Here is a 20,691-nt window from a genome sequence, read left to right as displayed (position 1 = left end):
GTACTCTTGTTTAAACATGATAATTTCAACCGTTTTCGATAAAAACGCAGTCGAACTGCTTAGAGTCTTAAAAAAGGATTTCAAATATTATTTCATTTATGAAAAGTATGCTTTGGACTGTCAGATAATTGTTGTTGGTAAATGTCATTTGTTCAGAGTAAATTATTTTTGATGTGACAGTGTAGTGTAATGTTGCATTTTTTAAAAGTAATCATTACTTTTTTTGATTGAAATGCCTCGTCACAATCATTTGACTAATAAAGAAATGCGAGATATGATTTGCGTATACGCACAAGAAAATTTTTGCGGTCGCTCGGCAGCCAGAAGGTATGGAATGTTATACGCAAACAGAAGGCAACCAAATCACAAAACTTTTGCTGATGTTTATTCAGAATACGTTGGCAAAACTGTAACCGTCGTGGAAGATCTGTTGGAAGTAAATTTTGAACAGGAGTGAAGTGATAAGGATGGAGGTTCTCTTTTTTTAGAATTGTAACAATAGACGACTGACTTACTCCTGTTGCTGCTGATAGATGTCGTGAACTTATTTCAGGATTTTCATCTACTCGAACCAAAAGTTCATCTTCTTGATTAGGTGTGATTTGTTTCGGTCGACCACCCCGATTTTTAGTGTGAAATGACCCAGTTTCACCTAAACTACGATATAATCTTGCAAAAGTTTTGTGATTTGGTTGCCTTCTGTTTGCGTATAACATTCCATACCTTCTGGCTGCCGAGCGACCGCAAAAATTTTCTTGTGCGTATACGCATTCAAATCATATCTCACATTTCTTCATTAGTCAAATGATTGTGACGAGGCATTTCAATCAAAAAAAGTAATGATTACTTTAAAAAATTCCACATTACACTACACTGTCACATCAAAAATAATTTACTCTGAACAAATGACATTTACCAACAACAATTATCTGACAGTCCAAAGCATACTTTTCATAAATGAAATAATATTTGAAATCCTTTTTTAAGACTCTAAGCAGTTCGACTGCGTTTTTATCGAAAACGGTTGAAATTATCATGTTTAAACAAGAGTACCAATTTTACGTAAAAATGATGTTTACGTCATATTTTCTAATAAAAATTACTAAAAAGGAATTTTTATACAATTTGATCATTAGGAATGATCCACGTGGCGCCCTCTATGACAAAACGTAAAATTGTAAATAAAATACTATTTCGTGTCTAAGATTATGCCTCTGTGCCAATTTTGATAGCAATTTATAAATATACAGGGAAACTATTAGCAAAAAACGAAAAACAAAAATTAACTTTAACACCCTGTATCTTTTTTCTCAGCAACATTTTATTCAGGCATATTTGGCCCAATAGCCATATTTTGGTCCAAATAACCTCTCCTTAGTCTATGTCCCAATAGTTATGACTCACCCTGTAAATGAAACAGAAACGAAATATATGGAATGGACAAATAACCAATTCGTTCGGGGGTAGTATATTTACAATGGCAACAGCAAAGAGAACACAATATAAATTCGAAGAAGTTGAAAGATTTGAGTACTTACTAAATGTCTTCACAAGAGAACCTAACTGTAAAGAAGAAATACAGAGAATAATTATGTTGGGCAACCGCGCTATATATGCTCTCAATGGGTTGTTAAGAAGCAAAATATATCTCGAAGAGCAAAACTAAGGATATATAAGACCTTAATAAGGCCGATAGTGACGTATGCTGCTGAAACATGGGTCATAAAAAAAACACCAAGAGCTGTTCTTAGTTTGGGAGCGGAAAATATATGCGCAATATCGTTGGTGGGAAAAACTTAAATGGACAATTGATAACAAATAACGAGCTAACGGAGCTCTTTCAAGTACGATTGTAACGAAATGGGAAAGAAAAGCAACTGACAAAAGAGAGTGGAAAAGAATAGTACATCAAGCCATGGGCCTACTAGACTTGGAGTGTTTACATATTATTATTATTAGTGTTGCAAATTTCGTTTTAATGTAGTGTTTGACGTGACGAGAAACATTTGAAATTGGCACTATCAAAACAGATTCGTTCCGTTTAGTTTTTAAGAGGTATAACACTTTCAATAAACTGATACTTTTGCACAAGAATAGAAAAAAATCGTGGATCTCTGAATTCTCCAATGAAATACCTGTCTAATAATCTGCCACACATGCTATATTCCCGAATTAAAATTAAAGCAAGGGTGCTGCAAGGGAGAAGGTCAACAAATGACAGACATCTATATCGGTAAAATATGTTCCCTTTTGAATAAAAATCGACCTGTTTTAGCATTTTCACAAAATCTAACGAATATTGCCAAATATCAGGGTATACTTTTTGAATGGCCAATCCTGTATTGTACCCGATTTTAAAATTATATATAAGATCTTTTTTCTGTACAAAAAACCAATAGGAAATAAAAGAAAAATTATTTCTTTTTTATTTTACATTACAAAATACTATTTATAAAGCCTCCTAAACGTCCTGGTCTGAAGCCAGCTTGTGTTGCCAGCTGTTTCAAATTGGACATTTTCCATAGGAGTCTACTTTTTGCTGGAATCTCTTCAGGATGTTACTTGTATCAATAATCACGATATGCGCCAGTCGCAAACCTTAATTTTTTATATAAAAAAAATCTGAAAAAAATCAAAAATTTTTGCTTTTTGCGCCCATATTTTCGCCTATAACTTATTGCACTAGTGCGATATTGCACCTACAAAAAAAATTAAGGAAATTAAAAGTTTCTTTTTCAATTTTACATAATATTTGACTAGCTAGAAATTGAAAATTTAATGTGTATTGTTTACAAAATAGCAATAATTGGGAAACAGTGCAAAAATGGAGTTTTTCCTTTAAATTGTTTCGACCTCTTAAACATAACTTACAGCCTTTATATTTCACCTAGATAAACTTTATAATACGAGCAAAATAAGTGCTAAATTTCGTTAGGATCGGTGTAATAGTTTTTGTATAATCATTTTGCAATCCAGGGGCCGCAAACAAATTGTAAATTTACAAAATTATGCTGAGCCCAAATTGCGCACTTTAAATAGTCGAATTTAATAATATATAATCGTAGTTTTTACATATCGTCACCTCAATACTACAACTAGGTAACTCAAATATAACACTTCTGAGAAAAACGTATTTAAAGATTTTTGCAAAGTTTGAATTCCTCTCTAGCCTAAAACTAACATAATATTAAAGCCGTATTTCGTTTTTAACATTCTTACCTTCTTTACTCACTATCCGTGAGGTTTAATAATGGATATATTTTCCAAGATTAGGAGTATCAGGAGAAAAGTTGAAAACGTCCCAGTTATCTAGTTGTTGCATATCTATGCTTTATATCAAAATCCCAGTTATGTACTTGTTGCAGTGGCGCACCCGGGGGGGTTTGGAGGTTAAACCCCCCCTCCCCCAGGGCCTTATTCCGACACTGTTACTCACACATTTTAAGGACTCAAAATGGAGGTAGCATCATAAGAAAAATTTCGGTGACCAACCAAAACCCCCCCAGAGGCAAATTCTAGGTGCGCTACTGACTTGTTGTACTATACATTTCTTGTATTGGCCCTTATTCTTGTTAAAAAAGCAATATTAGAACTAGTAGAAGTTATTTTTTTATTGCTTATGTTAAAATTACATACTGTTATACGTAAAAAATAAGAAAGTACCTACTAACATTTAAAAAAAATAATTTATGAAAAATAATATTGATATGAAACAATTTGTAATTTCTGAAGAGGCACAAATAGGTAGGTAACTTCTTCAAGGATCACCTTCATAGTGCTAACCATCATCTATTTCACTTGAATCTTCTTTATTCTCGTATGATAGACTGATGTAAAATGGCCTGTAGGAATCCCCAAAGCAGGTGGTTTCATAGAGAATAGTGACATCAGATCTTTATATTTTTGTATTGATATTGGAATCGGTTGTTAGTACAAAGGTTGAATTGAAGGGCTGGTCCGTTTGGTTAAATTCAAATTTCTAAAACCTTCATCAGAAAATGATTCTTTGAACTCCATAATGATCGGTTGTGACTTCCTAAATCTTAGCCAGCACATCTTTTGCCAAAGAACAGCATATCCATTTTCATCCTTTTTCCGAATAGTCAGGTTTTTTTTTACAAATGTTTTGAAATCTTTTTCATATTCAGTTCAGTACATGTAAAAATTTCAGAAATTATCCTTAGAATTTGCTTGTTTTCATAATTTTCTGAAAGTCTAAATAAAACATGTTTTCCCAAAATTTTGTTTTGAGTTGCGAAAAAGTCTGGTTACAAGGTGATATCTTGGAAACAAATAAACTTATAATTATGGAATTGTGGGATACGGAATGACATTGTATTCTTATTTTTTCAGAGGATTGTTCAATTTTGAATGACGTTATATTTTTGTAAATAGCAATATATTACAAGAAATCTTATTTTTTCCATTTGTAAGTGACATCATCATCATCACTGGCTCGACAACCCTTTTTGGGTCTTGGCCTGTTCCAGGATTCTTCTCCATTCTGATTTGTTTCGTGCTTTTTTTCTCCAGTTTTTTTATTTTTAAGGTTGTTATATCATTTTCTATTTGTTCTAAGTATCTCAGCTTCGGTCTTCCTCTTGTTCTTTTTCCTACTGGCATCTGTTTGAATATTTTGTTTGGTATTTCGCCTTCTTCCATTCTTTCTACATGTCCTATCCAACGCAGCCGTCCTATTTTAATGAATGTTATAATATCCGGATCCTGGTATATTTTGTATAGTTCAGAGTTGTATCTTCTTCGCCATATGCCGTTTTCTTTTGTGCCCTTATATATGTGTCGCAAGATTTTTCTTTCGAGGGTGGCTAATAACGTTTCCTCTTTTAGTGAGTGTCCAGGTTTCTGAGCCGTATGTGAGTACCGGTCTTATTAGGGTTTTATATATTTGGCATTGTAAGTGACATAACAGTGAATAATTAATTAAATAATTGAAGGAAATTTATTCAAAGTGTAATTATTTTAAACAAATGGTATTTTCCAATACATAAAACTGAATGAACTAAATTACAATTCCTTCATTAGCATATTAGTGGAAAGTCTGACAACTTTTATTTCTAATTAATGGCCCAACAGTAAAAAACGGTAGTAGGATTTGAGATATTAGAAAACCCCATACGTACATCTCCGTACCCATATAGCTATAGGTGCTTCCAGGGCATTTAGAGCTGCCTGATTGTCAGAGCAGATAGAGATGGTCCTGCTAAGATAAGACCTATCAACTATCTCCTGAGCGTAAAACTCAAACAGATCTACACCATGGAAAGCATGGGACAATAATCCACGGTCTGCCTCCATATGTCAAAGTGATCATATTGTCGCTCCCCACCACGGCCCAAAGCATTTGAACAGAAACATTTGGTTCAAAAAGATCTTCTGCATACCCAGAAGGCTGTAGAGGACTTCCTCACCTTGGTGTTCTTTCCAGGACCATTTAGAATTGTGGATCACTCCTAGATACTTCACTAACTTTTATAAATATAGAGCTTTCCCAGAGGACCTACCTATGGATCAGTTAAATAATTGTCACCACGGTTTTTTAGTTGAATGATACAATAAGAAGAAATAAAAATATCGAGAAAGAAATGAAATTCTGAATTTATAAAAGTCATCAGGACAATAATGATATACGCGGCAGAAACACGACCTGGCACATCAAAAGAATGCTAGAAAGAGCAGAGATGAAAACCCTTAGAAAAATCGATGGTAAGATATTATGTGACAGAGTTAGAAGTATATATATACGACATAGAGGCAAGGTGGAGAACATCAAGGCCTGGGTAAGAAATAGAAGAGTAGAATGGAACGATCATATAAGCCGAATGACAACAAATAGAGTAGTAAAGACGGCAAGACGGATTTTTCTATTGGGGATTCTTCTCTTGTTCTGTTTTTGGTAATCTTTCATCTACTTTTCTAACAAATATTTTTGTATGTCGGAGATGTATAAAAACGAAACGTATTCGAAGTGAAAAAAGGTGTTTACCAAGGAGACAGATGTCTACCTTGCTAGTCAATATAGATCTAGAAAAATTTTAAGGGTTAGTGGGATAAATAGGTCCGGCACTCTTTTCCATACAACAGCTGGTGATGTGGTTCTCATTGCAAGAAATGGAAAAGAACTGACAAGTGCAGCAAAAAGACTGATTCGGGAAAGCTCTAAAATGGGGCTGAAAGTTAATATTAATAAATCCAAGTACGTGTAAATCTCGAGCAAAAAAGTAATAAACACCAGGGGCTCCTTTAAATTAGAGGTGGAGCATGGATCAGTTGTAGAATTCGAGAAGGTGGATGAATATATGTACGTAGGTACCCTTATTGAACAGACATGTAAGAAAAAAACTGAAATCAACCTGAGACTAACCAAGAGCAACATCTGTGCTGAGACCATGAACAAAATAATTAACGCCAAAGATATACCTCGTAATACAAAAATAAGCTATACACAATGCTATACGCTGCCGAGATATATATTATGAACAACACCGTACAGAACCGATTGGAAGCATGGGAAAGAAAGATACTTCGCAGAATTTTTGGTGGAAAAGTAGTAGAGGGAGAATGGAGAAGACGAACAAATGTAGAAATGTACCAATTGTATGCTAACCCTACAATAACAAAAAATAGTGAAAAACGTAGACTAGAATGGCTCGGACATCTATAAAGAATGCAAGATAAGAGACAAGTCAAGAATATTGATTCGAGAGTACCTGAGGGCAAAAAAAGAGAGGGAGACCAAGAAAGAAATAGAGAAATGTAGTGATGGAAGATGTTAGAGAGATGGGAATCAGAGATTGGACAGCTAAGAACAGAACACGATGGAAATTATCCATCCAGCAATGGGCCTAAAGGTGTAACGGGATTTAATTAAGCATCCAGAAATCAGATCTAAGAAACCCAATTCAGTTTAAAATTTAAAATCCTTTCAATAATATTATTCATTGCTTATTGCTAAATGCGATTGTTTGTTTATGACATTGAAAATATCGGTGTAACTAGAACACGCGCTGACCTAGTGAAATTTGCAATGTAATCAAAAGTTTATTAAATAATGTGTACAAATTATATTAGTAAAATATTATTATATAAACAAACACACGTGAGTTAAATAGCTGGAAAATAACGGGAGTAGATCATTATTATTAATAATTAAGAATTAAGAATGAACTCTCTCTATTATTGTACTTAGAGAACCAATAAAGTAATTATGAATATCCAGTGAGTTGGAGTTAATCAACCACATGCAGGGGGTAAACTACCCCTAGAGTTCTACTATATGGAACTCTTGATGGAAGCAATTCCATAAACTTTATAAGAATATACAACATTATTATAAAGGTCTGTTAACGTTATACATACGTTCTTGTCGCTATCCTTTTTTTAACAGTACGTGGTCTCTGATTTATCCTATAGAAATATAACCGCCACAAGATCGCCGCGTTTTGTCTCTACGGCATCGCTTCACATCCACAAGGTTAGTTGTAGACCAATGGTTTGAAGCATGGAAAGCCAAGTACAATGCGAACTATTTATCGCCGGATCAGAAGTTTTGGACCTACTTCATACCGTCATCAGTTTGTCCTACCTCTCATTTCTAGGCACCAAAGTGATCGACTTATTACTTTCCTAATACTAAGAGACATTTATAGAAAACATTGTGGTAATAATTTCAGTAATACTGGATGTTCTGTTTTCTGTGTCATTTAAACTAAAACTTGCTAGTTTATGTATAAAAGATAAAAATAAATTATCAGATTATAAATAAGTTCATAGCTTTAAAAAAAACGTTTCTTCCTTGAATATGGAGTTTGTTGTAAGAAGATTGAACAGGTCACTATGTTGAAATAAGGCTGTGAGATTTGTCAAATACGATAATTAAAATCTAAATTTTATTGGTTTATCACAAATAAATTGGTCGCATCGTAGCTGCCAAACAAGGTTCGATGCTTTCGTGTATATTTCATTTTTCTTCTACGAAATCTGCTTGTAAGACTCGTTTAAATTGCCAAAAAGTGAGATACTTCGTTGGTAATATCAGGTCTCGTTAACAAATTATTGTTTTTATTGGTATTGTCTTTCACATTTTATGTTGAATAACTTATATTTTGTTTTATTTAGGATTATCGAAATTGCGGGTGGTCGAGAGATATACTCCCAGAGTAGAAGTAAAGCTCTTAGAAAATCTCGTAATTCTCTAGTGGGAGAAGATGGGGAAAAAAAGAACCAGAAATCGCCTATGAGGCAAGGTGTATGGGAGCTACGTGCCCGAGGCGAGACGAAGAAGGCACAGAATTCCCGCAACTATACCGAGACCGTATTTTCCTCAGAGGTATGTTCAGTGGCTCACGAGAAAACCGCTGAAGGTGCTTTGGATAAATCTAGTTCAATAAATATGACATTTCCTGGTGAAGTGGTAGTTTTTGACGATATAGGTGAAACCTGGCATAATGAAGAAAACAAGAGTATTCAAACAGAACACTTACACACTGCCACAAAAACTTTCAATACAAGTGATACTGAAAGTGAAAAAGTTACCAAAGTTATTGGAAATTTGCCCATTGCCGTTTACGAAGGCTCACCTAGACGATATGGGCAAAGGCATTCCGATACAAACTATTCACACCCTCAGCTTCCTAGTGCACAAAGTTTATTGGCTTCTCCTAGTGTTTATCCACCTCGACCTGGCTTTCCACAACGAGTCGTCAACACACCCAGCCCCGTAGAAAAGGATTTGAATTTAAACATTGAACACAATTCTACTAATGTAAGTATTATATTCCTTTTAGTATTTTTTTGAGTTGTAAATCCTAAAAATCTTTGTTTCGAACATTTAACAGAATTTATTAAAATACTACATTTTTAAGGAATAATTCAATACTTTTAATGGTGGTGCATCTTGCTTAATCCGCGAAAGGTCGCGTTAGAAAAAAATTCTAATAATTAATTTCTATTTCACCTTAAATTTTAGCTCAATGTGGCAATGTAGCTCTGTGTCCATAATAGACCAGGAAATTAGTAAATTTCGCCTTTTTCGTGACACTATTTGATACAGGTATCTAACAACTGCTTTTGACAAATTTGGTGATAATATGAAACAAATAAAAAATGCAAAAGATTAAACGTCATTTTTTACTTATAAACAATATATAAACAATATAAGATCGCTATTTGATTTTGAATACCAAAGGTGAAACCGGTAACTTATATGGAAAAGTGACACAATTTTACTAAAACGGCATATAGCTTCAAAAGTCGATTTTTTGCAAATTATTAATAAATTTCATTAGTGGCTCGACAATCTGTTGTGGATCTTGGCCTGCTCACAAAGAAGTCACCACTCCTGTCGATTTCTGGCAACTTCCCTCCATCTTCTGACCCTTAGAATCTGTAGGTCTTCTTCCACACATCAATCCATCTCCTTCATGGCCCGTCTCTACTTCTTGTGCCCTGTGGTTTTGAAAATGTTAATCTCTTCGTGTATTCGTGATCTGACATCCTAAAAATGTGTCCAGTCCATTTAAGTCTCTGTACTTAACGAATTTCACAATATCTGGATCAGTGTATAACTGATATAGTTCAAAGGTGTATCTTCAACTCCATAGCCCATTTTCATTTACGGCCCCAAAAATCTTTCCAAGAATTTTTCTCTCAAAAATACCAAGCAATCTTTTATTATTAATTTAGTGATAAGGTCCACGTTTCAGCACCATATATCAAAACCGTGTTATTGAGGTTTTGTATATATTGAGGTTTACTGCACGTTTTATATTTTTATTTTTTACATGTTTCTGGATACAGTGAACAGTTCTGTTTGCTATTGCTATGTGTCTTTTTATTTCGTCGCTTGTCGTGTTTGTTGCGTTGACTAGCGATTCAAGATATGTGAATTCTTTGACTTGCTCAAAGGTATGCTTGTTAATTTGAATTCTCTTGTGGATATTTCGGGGGTTTTTAGAAACCCACATATATTTGGTTTTTCCTCGTTTACCACAAGTCCTAATTCACTTGCGCCATGTAAAACATTGTAAAACACTGCACCATGTCTCTCATATTTCTGTCCACTATAACTATATCGTCAGCGAATGCGAGAATTTGCGTCGGTCTATTAAAAATAGTTCCATTCATTCTAATATTTATTTGTCTGATTGCCTTTTCCAAGGCAATATTAAAGAGGAGAAATGCCAGCGCGTTAGACCATTATTAATTTCAAAGAACGTAGAGTTTTCTCCTTCAATTCTAACGCATGAACTTACGTTTTGCATTGATAGTTGGATCAACTTAACTAACTTAGGCGGGATCCCAAAGTCTATCATTGTATTATATAATGAAGTTCTTTTCACACTGTCATAGGCTGCTTTGAAGTCGTTGAAGAGATGGTGTATATCTATGTTATATTCTAGTGACTGTTCTAGAATCTACCTAGGTGCTTGAATTTGATGTGTAGTTTCCAGCAGTAAATCCGCATTGATATTGACCAACAATATCCTTTGTCAAATGTTTAAGTCTTTCAAACAATACATTGCCTCTATAGTTCTTACACTCCAGTTGATCATCCTTTTTATGCAACGGACATATTATTCCCTTTAGCCACTCTTCTGGTACCAATTCATTCTGTCATATAAGTACTATTAGTTTATGGATTGCTTCCAAAAGTTGATCAGCACCTTTTTTTATACATTTCCGAACAGTCTTTGAGTTTTAGGATGGCATTTGACACTTCTTCTCTTGTGGGGTCTTCACTGTGTAGTTGACGTTGTAGATTTTGTTGATTGTCTAATATTGTAACCTCTTTCAATATTGTTTATATTTAGATGTTCGCTGAAATGTTGTGCCCATCTGTTAAGAACTGAGTTTTTATCATGTAGAATTTTACCGTTAGTGTCTTTACAAATTTTTAATCGTGGTTTAAATTCTCGACGGCTATTATTTAAAGATTTGTAGTATTTCCTCGTTTCATTTTTGTCGAATAAACTTTGTATCTCATTGAGAGTGTTCTGTTCGTATTCCCTCTTCTTACGTCGATGGATAAGTTTTTCCTCTCTTCTAAGACGTCTATACTCTTCTTTTTTTCTCCGTGTACAACCTCGATGGTTTTTTGATATGCTGCGTTCTTTCTATTTGTGGCCATTTCTCACTCATGATCAAACCAATGATTTCTGACTTGGTTTTGCCCAATATTTCAACCGATTTTTATAACACAATATCTCGTATATTTGCCCATAGTTGGTTAATGTCTTCTTTTTCTTTTAAGTGTTCTGTCCTTATTTGATCTTCTATTTGCTGTCTATAAATTGGATATTCTCTCTTTAAATCGTGCTTTATTTAAATAGTGATCACTATCTATGTTTGCTCCTTTAAAAGACCTAACATCTAATAAGTTAGAGTAGTGTCCTTGCATCGATGATTATATGATCTATTTGGTTAATCGTTTTATTATCAGGAGATTTCCAAGTTCCCTTATGTATGTCTTTATGGTGAAATCGTGTCCCAGCTATTACCATGTTCTTAGACATCGCAAAGTTTATGATTCTGACATCGTTATCATTACAGTCTACGTGTAGGCTCTCTTTTCCGATGGTGGGCGAAAATATATTCTCTTTTCCGACTTTGGCATTATTAAAGTCTCCTGCTATTATTTTGATGTCATTTTTTGGGCACTGATTGTACTCTCGGTCTAGTGCCTCATAGATTCTTCATCATCCTCTTTTTCTTCCGTTGGAGCATGGATGCTAAGAATGCTAATATTAGCGAACTTCCCTTTAAGTCTTATTCGACATATACTATGATCAATAGCTTTGAAATCAATTACACTATGTTTGACCTTGCTGCTTACAATAAATCCGGTACCAAATTCATGTCGGGTAGGATGTCCGCTGTAGTAAATATTGCAGTTATTTTTTTCCAGGATGCCTGAGCTAGTCCACCTCATTTCCTGTAAAGCAATGATATCTGCTTTGGTTTTATTCATTTCTTGTATGAGCAGAGCCATGGCTCCAGTCTGATAAAGGCTTCTTAAGTTCCACGTGCAAATTTTTAAATCATTATCCTTATTTCGTTTGCGAGTTCGTCGTAGATTAGAGAGTCGGGTTTCTTTCTTTGTAGCTCTCATAACAAAAGGTTTTTTACAGGGTTGGGTAGTTAACCCAACGCCAAACCTCCTTTTCGGAGGGCCATTTCACACGCTCTCGTCTGTTCCTGACCCAACTTTCCACCCGGGTTGGATACCGGATCGCCAGTGGGGTTGCTCGGTTTACAGGGGACACCAGCGTGAAGCTGAGAGTGGGATTTGAGTAGAAGAGGCTAATTGGAGTAAACTGGAATCAACTCAATGTTTTCGCATTCTACCTCTTTATCCCCCGGGTTGATTGCTGTACTTGTTATTTTATTCAAACTTTGGTGTGTTGGTTGCTATACAGGGTGCGTCAAACCTATGGTTTTCTTTTTTTATGGATAAATGATGGAGGTTTTAAAAAATTGTGTGTATTAAATAGGTCTATAATTTAAAATTATTTTCGATTATACAGGGTCAGTCGGAACAACGCGATGAAAAAACGTTGTGTTATTAAATGGAACGCTCTGTATATTAAAGCATTTTTCAATACATTTTTTAAAAATATGAAGCTTTATATAATATAGAGGTCGCTAGAAGAAAAGAAAGTTTGCTCCGCTGTCTGCCTCGACATGAAGCAAGCTTTTGCTAAAGTATGGCACGAAGGACTTACATATAAATTAAGCAGGATTTTGCCAAGTAAATACACATAATTATTGGAGTACTACATTTCAGATGGAGTTTTTAGGGTTAAGCAAGAAGAAGCCTACTCGGAATTAAAAGAAATCAGTGCAGGTGTACCACAAGGTAGTGTGATAGAACCTATACCTATTATACACTAGTGATATCCCTGACAATAACAACAAAATAGTCAGCAATCAAATGGATTATATTATCGTCAACAGAAGATATAGAAATTCTGTTATATCATCCAAAACTTATCCAGGAGTAAAGTAAGGCACCCTAGCTCCAAGAAAATCATGGATACAAGGCGGCTCAAACAAGACAACACATATGCGGAATCGAAATTTAAAATAAACGAAAACTTAAGGAAAGTCAAAGAAGATAATGCAGAAACTCTAACTATTGACCAAAAATGGGGAAATCCTAGTATATCAGTAGCTACACAAAATGTATTCATAAAAAGTTTGCAAAAACATAGAATCTATAGTTCTTCTGTAAATATCAACAAAACGAAATATGCGAGGTATATACAACTTTGTATCAAAAGAAACGTTGTAATATTCTCTACAAAATGGAATACTAATATACAGGGTTTCCATTTAAAAAATGATGAAATTTTGTATTTGAAAATATTGATCACACTGTATATTGTTCGCCTAGATGTCATAGATACTAAATTATTTCAAAATGACAGTACCCTAAACAAAACTTTGACATACCATTTACATTTTTATTGTCTTAGTAACCTAATCCACAGTCCTTTAGATATTATTATTTTTCTCAATAAAAGTGTAAATGTTTCGAAAACTATTAACATTAGACCTATAAAACCTTATACAAATACTTTATATTTTTAAAAAATATATTCAAAAATTCTTTAATTCCATTTAAAAAATAACATAACTTTGGTTGATTCCGTTGTTCAGACTGACCCTGTATAATCGAAAATAATTTTAAATTATAGACCTATTTAATACACATCATTTTTGTTATAAACAGTTCTTATATACTATAGTTTAGCCGTAACAAAAGAAAACCACAGGTTTGGAGCACCGTGTATATAAATTATATCGCTCGCTCGTGATCAACAGAAACATTGCCGCATGTCTGCAGACGAAACGTGAGGAAGAAGCAATTCCAGACCACGGCCAATAAATCGCGAATAAAATGAACCGAAATGAAATGAAATTATATTAAATAAACTGTAATTTTTAATGTTTTATTTATGAAATGAATTTGTTTACAAGTACAAATATTTAAGCATTGTTTCAGAAGAAACCCATATCTCCAAATGCAACAACGTCTACGTTCGATTATTTATACGAATTTTCGGAAACTAGAAAAGTACTGGAAGAATTTTTCAAGTGTCCTCCAACGGATGAAGAAAATCGACTGGAAGTAGAATTTCAAGATTTAGAATATGAATTACGTAGGCAAGCTAGTGAATCTGGAAATTCGTATGTTGGACAAAGGCTAGCAAAGAATTTACCAGGAGAAAATGATTTTTGTGTTCGAATAGATTCCCCTAGGAAATGTATAAATAATAGTAATATTTCTAATATACAGGTAAGTAATGTTGAATACATTGATTCGATGCTTTTAGGCCCTAAAACATCCATGTCCTGTGAGCACCTGCGTCAGGAAATAATCCAGTTGCCTGTGGCCACAGTCCACCCAATCTCTTATGTTCGGGATCAGCATTTTCGTCCACTGTGCCACATCCTCCGTGTTCTTCCATTCTTCTTGCCATCTTTCAATTGAGCTTTCCCTTTCCCGTTTTCTCTCGGCCACAGTAAGGTTTGGGCCTCTTCCCTCATAGAGCTCTTTTCTTTCCACCGACAAAACATGCAACGGGACACATCCAGTGATGGTCCACAAGGCTGCCGCAGACACAGTCCTGTAGGCGCATGCCACTCGCAACAGACTTGTTCTGTCCACTTGTGTCATGAGCCTCCTATAGGCCGTTATCTCTAACGCCTCGCTCCAGACTGGTGCCGCTTAGAGGACGATCGACTGTTCCTGTTCCTTGCCCCCTTCAGAATGATGGCTTGGGTTTTCTCTGCCGCAAGTTTCAGTCCGTGCTGCGTCATCCATTTCTTTACGATGCGGCCTGCGTTCCGAACCCTGTATTTGAGATCTGGCTCATCGCGGGCCACTACCAGTACAGCGAGGTCATCCGCGAATGCGAAGGGGGTTGTACCCTCTCCGTATTCACAGTGCATAAACCCGTCATATGCCAGGTTCCATAGCGTCGGGCCCAAGACAGATCCCTGGGGTACCCCGGCCGTCACATCCACGATCGTGCCCTTTTCCACCATAATCCTTCTCTCGGACAGATACTCCGCCACCACATTCATCAGGTAACCAGGACATTCTCTCTCCTCCATTGCCTTCATTACCTCGTTCCACTGCAGCATATTGAATGCATTCTTAACATCAAACAACAGCAGGGCCGCCCAGCGATGTTCATGCAATGCTTCGAGTACACTCATGATTGCATCAATCGTGCTTTTGCCTTTACAAAAACCAAATTATCTCAAATCAAAGTCGAAGGGCACCTGTTTAAATGCTTTCAGTGGAGGCGACAGATTAAATGAAAACCTCACAAGTGGTGGTGAAAACTTGCATGATCCTTTATCTAACTGACTAAGCACCACTAGCTTACTTGGGATTTAAAGGATTGGGCAGGATGACTACAGAAAATCCGAAAAGACAGATTTCAATGCACTCCTCGAGCGGCAACAGCAGCATTCGTCCGCGCATTTCACTTGCAAGAAATATTGTAATTTACGAATGTGAGTGCTATACCATATATAGTATATATACAGTATGAATCCAATTTAACAACGCTGACTACAGCAACGTGTTTCTGTGTATTACTGACAACGAAAACAAAACAAAAAGGACGTACAATACAGTCGAAGGATTTCCGGTAAAACATAAACAAAGAAACAAAATAACAATATTGCATAAACAAGTAAAAAACCAATGTTAAGTAACGCGTTGTTCGAACCCCCTCCCCCCTGTAACGCTCCGTAACGTATTACAACACCCCCCCCCCCCTTATTGCGTTACGCAATACTTCAAATATCAAATATCCATAAGAAATCAGTCCGCTAAAGGTTAATTTAGATTCCCCATGTAAGTCCATTCATCGTCTGTTTTGCTTTGAAAATTGTAGAAGGCACAGTCTAGGGTAATTATCTGAATTTTGGTTTCGAAATTTCGACTGTTTGTTCTTAGATGGCGCCATAACGTCGCTTTGAGGAGTCCCGATAAGACGAATTACGTATAAGTGAATAGTGAAAGCACTATACTGAAATCAAATCTTAACTGTCTTTTCTGTACTTAAAAATATATTTACTTCATCGTAATTTTACCTCAATTTTCAAGTTGTTCTATCAATTTCCTTGTCGCTTACTTCCGATTTCTTTTCAACAGTCGAAATAAAACTAATCATAATGAACATAATATATTGGATTTGTTTAATTATAAAATTACTCAGTGACCGATATTTTAGGATCAAGATATAACAGAACGTGAGAACAATTTTTTAGACTTATCTATTGGGACAGGATCTAGTGGTGATTTAGGTGAAACTGAAGTAGGTTTACAAGTAGGACATAGTAGGAATTTTACCCTCTCTCCTGAAACTACAGAATGTGACTCCAATTGTGGAGATTTAGATAGTGAAGCCTCTTTAATGTTAATGGAAAATGAAATGGGACCTTCTGGTGGACTGTTAGGTGAGTTTTTACAATTTAGTTGACTAATAAAATATGTACGATGAGAAGTCAATAAATTGCATGAATTTATTTACAAATGTCGATCCGAAAGTTGAAATATATCTAAAATGCGTTAAATTAGTATTGTATATAATTGAAGTTATATTATTAGGTAACCAAATAAGAGTTCCACGAATCTAATTGTAATAAGCATCTAATGATACTTAAATTTTTCTGTATCAATCTAGTGACTATTTCACGAGAACCAATATTTAATACAGAGAGTATGGCGCCGATATCGAATAAGCATAGACGATTTCTTGATCGATCCTGACAAATTGTGAAATTTACATAGTAATAATAATCGTAAAATTGTTACACTGCACCAACATACAGTGTTATAGTGTTAGTTCATTGTGCATAGAAGAAATAAGATATGTGAGTACATATTTTATTATTAATAAAGTAATCCGTGATCACAGTATCTTAGAAACACAGTACATAAATTAAAACAGCCATTTATCGACACCAGAACAGGTCCGTATTTAGGATAATCAAATGGTGATTAAAAATGGAATTTGATGTTACTGAGAATAACGATGAATTATCATAATCTACTTCACAACCACGTTTATCTTACTCAGCTGCTGCCAGTAAACAACAAGAACCAATCTATCCATCCTAATTACAAGCAATAGTTTTCAATTCTCACAATAATTTCAAATTAGAAGAATACTTGTTAGCGATAGGCACTCTAGTTAATCCAAAACCTATTCTTTTTTCATCAAGAATCACCAACAATCGTATCTGTATTTATTTCTCAAGCAAACAAATAGTAGATGAATTTTTTTCAAACAATGGAGGTTTCATCACTGTAAACACTATATAAATTCAAGTCCGTAAAGTAATTACTCCAAGTGAAAGGCTCTTAATATCCAATGTATCTCCCAAAATCCCGCATAAGATAATAGAGAAAGAACTTATATCGTTAGGGCTAAAACTAACTTCATTAATGTCATATACTTAGTTTCCGTCGACATATTTACATATCCCCACCCACAATCCCAATTCCCGATTCCATTGTCATAACGTATGACGACATTAACAATCGAATTTTTTTAAAGCTAAACAATGTATGTTTCCATTGCAAACAACGTGGCCACATTTCCAGTAGTTGCTCAGTAACTGTAAATAACTCAGATACAGCTGTGCTAACTACTACATTTTCAAACAGAAATGAATCTACTACAGTATCTTCAGCAACCACGACTGCTATGACACCTTCAACAACGAGTACCTCTACAAATATATCAAATACCTCAACGTCTTTTTCATAAGCATCATCTACAACCCACTTAATAATGCACGATATATCAACTACAGTTAATGCAATATCAGTACTATCCAAAACAAATATATCCACTTCACCAACCAGATCATCCCACACAAGCATTACTAAACAGTCTTCATCTTCCAGTCTACACAATAATTCTAGCTCTCTTAATGAAAATAATGACTGTTCGGCACCACAAGAATTTAGCATATCCAACGAGGAAAATACGTCAAAATCATCCTCCAAACGAACTATATCTGAAGCAATAACATCCCCATTGAACATCAGCTAGTAACAATGTATTTTCAAAGCCAACCCACAAACAAAAAAGAATAAAAACAAAAACATCGACAGTGTCTTAAAAAACCCTAATGCAACCAATTAAAGAATTATTCGATTCCGAAAAACAAATTTTACCCTTAGAAGAAACAGTTGATTTATTTGAAAACGTTGAAGAAGCTAAAGATGTTATCAGTGTTACAAATAAATATACCGCAGAAACTCAAGCATTCATAGAACTCTTATCCAAAATTGATGCATGTATATCCGAGCGTCCACTAAAATTGAAATGTACAAAGTTAAATCAAAAGGATATACAAGAAACCTACGCTAAACAAGATAGTACTACTGTGAGTAATATACAACAAAAGTTCTTGAAAATGACAAACACTATAAAGGAAGCTACGTCGAAGAACATACCAAGAACAAAAAGATTTAGAAAAAACCACTGGTTCAATGACGAATGCAGAACAGAGTTAAAAAAAAAGATCAGATTTGAGATTAAAAAGTTTACGTTCGCAAAAACAAGACGACCTAGAAAGGTATGCCGTACAACGAAAAAAGGTAAAGAGGGAGCGGAAACGAAAGTATATGGAGAATAAAATTAAGCGCATTGAAGAAAATTACAAGAAAAATGAAATAAAAATTTTTTATAAAGAAGTAAAATACATTAAAACTGGGTACCAGGGAAGAACGATGAATGTAAAAGATAAGCAAGGAAACCTGATAGTGGATGAAGACCAAATATGTGAAAGGTGGAAAGAATATTTCGAACAGATACTAAATGACGAAGTGACTACTGAAGAAAATTGTTATGTTCCTAGACCTCAAATAGTAATAGAAGAAATACCAAAGCCCACAAGAGAAGAAATTGAAGAAATAATAAAAGATATGAAAAACAGAAAAAGTCCCGGGGAGAGCGGCATTGTGGCAGAGAACATAAAATATGGAGGAGAGGTCTTAATAAACAAACTTGGTGAGCTAATACTAGAAGTATGGGATGCCGAAGAAATGCCTCAAGAATGGAATAAGTCGATTATAATTCCTATACACAAAAAGGGAGATAGAACTGAATGCGCAAACTATAGAGGAATATCCTTATTAGAAGTAATGTATAAAGTACTCGCCATACTAATTAAAAAACTATTAGAAATATATATATATATATATAGAGAGAGAAGAATCTAGGAGAATACCAGGGAGGATTTCGGTAAGGAAGATCAACAACCGATCAAATTTTTATGCTAAAACAAATCCTGATCAATTTGCCCAACAAAGGGGCATTAGAAAACAATTCGATCCTGATATTTACATCGAATTGTCCAGCTGATAATCAATTTAACAAGTTAAAAACAAATTAAAAAAGTGAAATTAAGTTTAAAGTATGTACAGTTCCTCATGACTCACCCTGTATTGTGCAACAAAATATCCGTTTCTCCGTCGATGTTCTATTGAATTCTTAGTATTAAAATAGAAAAATTTAAGTACCATATGTACAAGATGAATATGCTTGAAAAATAATTAAGGTATAAGGTCCATTTGCTACTTTGGTTAAAAATGTTACATTTTCAGGATCAAATACAGATTTAGTTATCCCTAGTGATTCTTTACGCTTATACTCTAGTATGCCAGTGTTAGAAGATGGTTTATCGTCCGGACACGCAAGTGACACCGATAATAATAATCCAACAGTAATGCTTATGAAACGACAAATAACTGAAATAGAAAGAGAAATTCATCAAGGAATTTGTAAGTCGAATTCAACAAAGATCAATGAAAATGGTCTTTCGCCTAAAAACGAAATACGTAATTCTTCTCCTATTGATATCAATGGTTGTGTTAGTAGTTTTGAAGAACCTATGACTATTTCTCAAACAGACTCACTCGGTAAGACATTGCAATTTAGTTTGGCGTTTGCTTTTATTTAGTGCATGTATTGTAGAATCTTTAATGCATAATATCTGCGTTTAGTTATAAACGCGTACGATTTTCCACATATCCTATTTATTTTTACAGCAAATCTAAACTGTATCAAGTACGTTGACTCTTGTCATAGGACTCTGAATACAAAAATTTTTATTCTTTAAAATATTCATTCATAGTTTTCCTTTAACGAAGCCAGTCCATCTGAGAAGTCATTTTTTTTCTTTTCTGGAAGCCGTCGTGTTCTACACAGGTTGTACTGCAGAAAATTGACTTATTGTACATTTTCCATTATCATACAAGTCCTCGGGACTTCGTCAGAAGTTCTGCGCCAATAACCAATAGAAATTTTTGTATCAAGGCTAAATCGAAAATTCTCATAGCAACATCAAGTTCTGCCAAAGCTGCCTTATTGTGCTGAAGGTTCGCCTGTTGGACCCTGATTGGGGGCATTAACGTCTATTTCAGGGGTCGCCTTTCTGCTCGCCCCCTTTATATTTTTATTTATAAACTCAGAAGAGTCACTAATTTCTGAGTCCTCGTCTGGGCCATCTCTTTTTGTCTTCGTGCCCATTTTGTTCCCACGAATTGGGACGAAATACTGTCAAATAAGGCAGTGCGTCCACATTTTACCAAGGCTTTAATTCTCCAGAATTTTTCAGATCTCTGAGGCATCACTT

General features: G+C 34.8%; 1 protein-coding gene across 2 annotated transcripts in view; it reads left to right on the top strand.

Moving 5' to 3' along the window:
* LOC140452420 (uncharacterized) overlaps nucleotides 1-20,691 on the top strand; it is a 164,057-nt gene that overhangs the window by 31,746 nt on the left and 111,620 nt on the right. For both annotated transcript variants that reach the window (XM_072546671.1, XM_072546672.1), the window contains exons 4-7: nucleotides 8,137-8,782; nucleotides 14,024-14,317; nucleotides 16,272-16,497; nucleotides 19,661-19,975. In XM_072546671.1, the coding sequence (XP_072402772.1) occupies nucleotides 8,137-8,782; nucleotides 14,024-14,317; nucleotides 16,272-16,497; nucleotides 19,661-19,975 (1,481 nt within the window). The remainder of the gene's footprint in view (nucleotides 1-8,136; nucleotides 8,783-14,023; nucleotides 14,318-16,271; nucleotides 16,498-19,660; nucleotides 19,976-20,691) is intronic.

Source organism: Diabrotica undecimpunctata, chromosome 10 (genome assembly GCF_040954645.1).
Source record: "Diabrotica undecimpunctata isolate CICGRU chromosome 10, icDiaUnde3, whole genome shotgun sequence".
NCBI classification, from domain to species: Eukaryota; Metazoa; Arthropoda; class Insecta; order Coleoptera; family Chrysomelidae; genus Diabrotica; species Diabrotica undecimpunctata.
The sequence above is the reverse complement of the archived record's forward strand: the minus strand, read 5'-3'. Positions and strand labels throughout refer to the sequence as shown.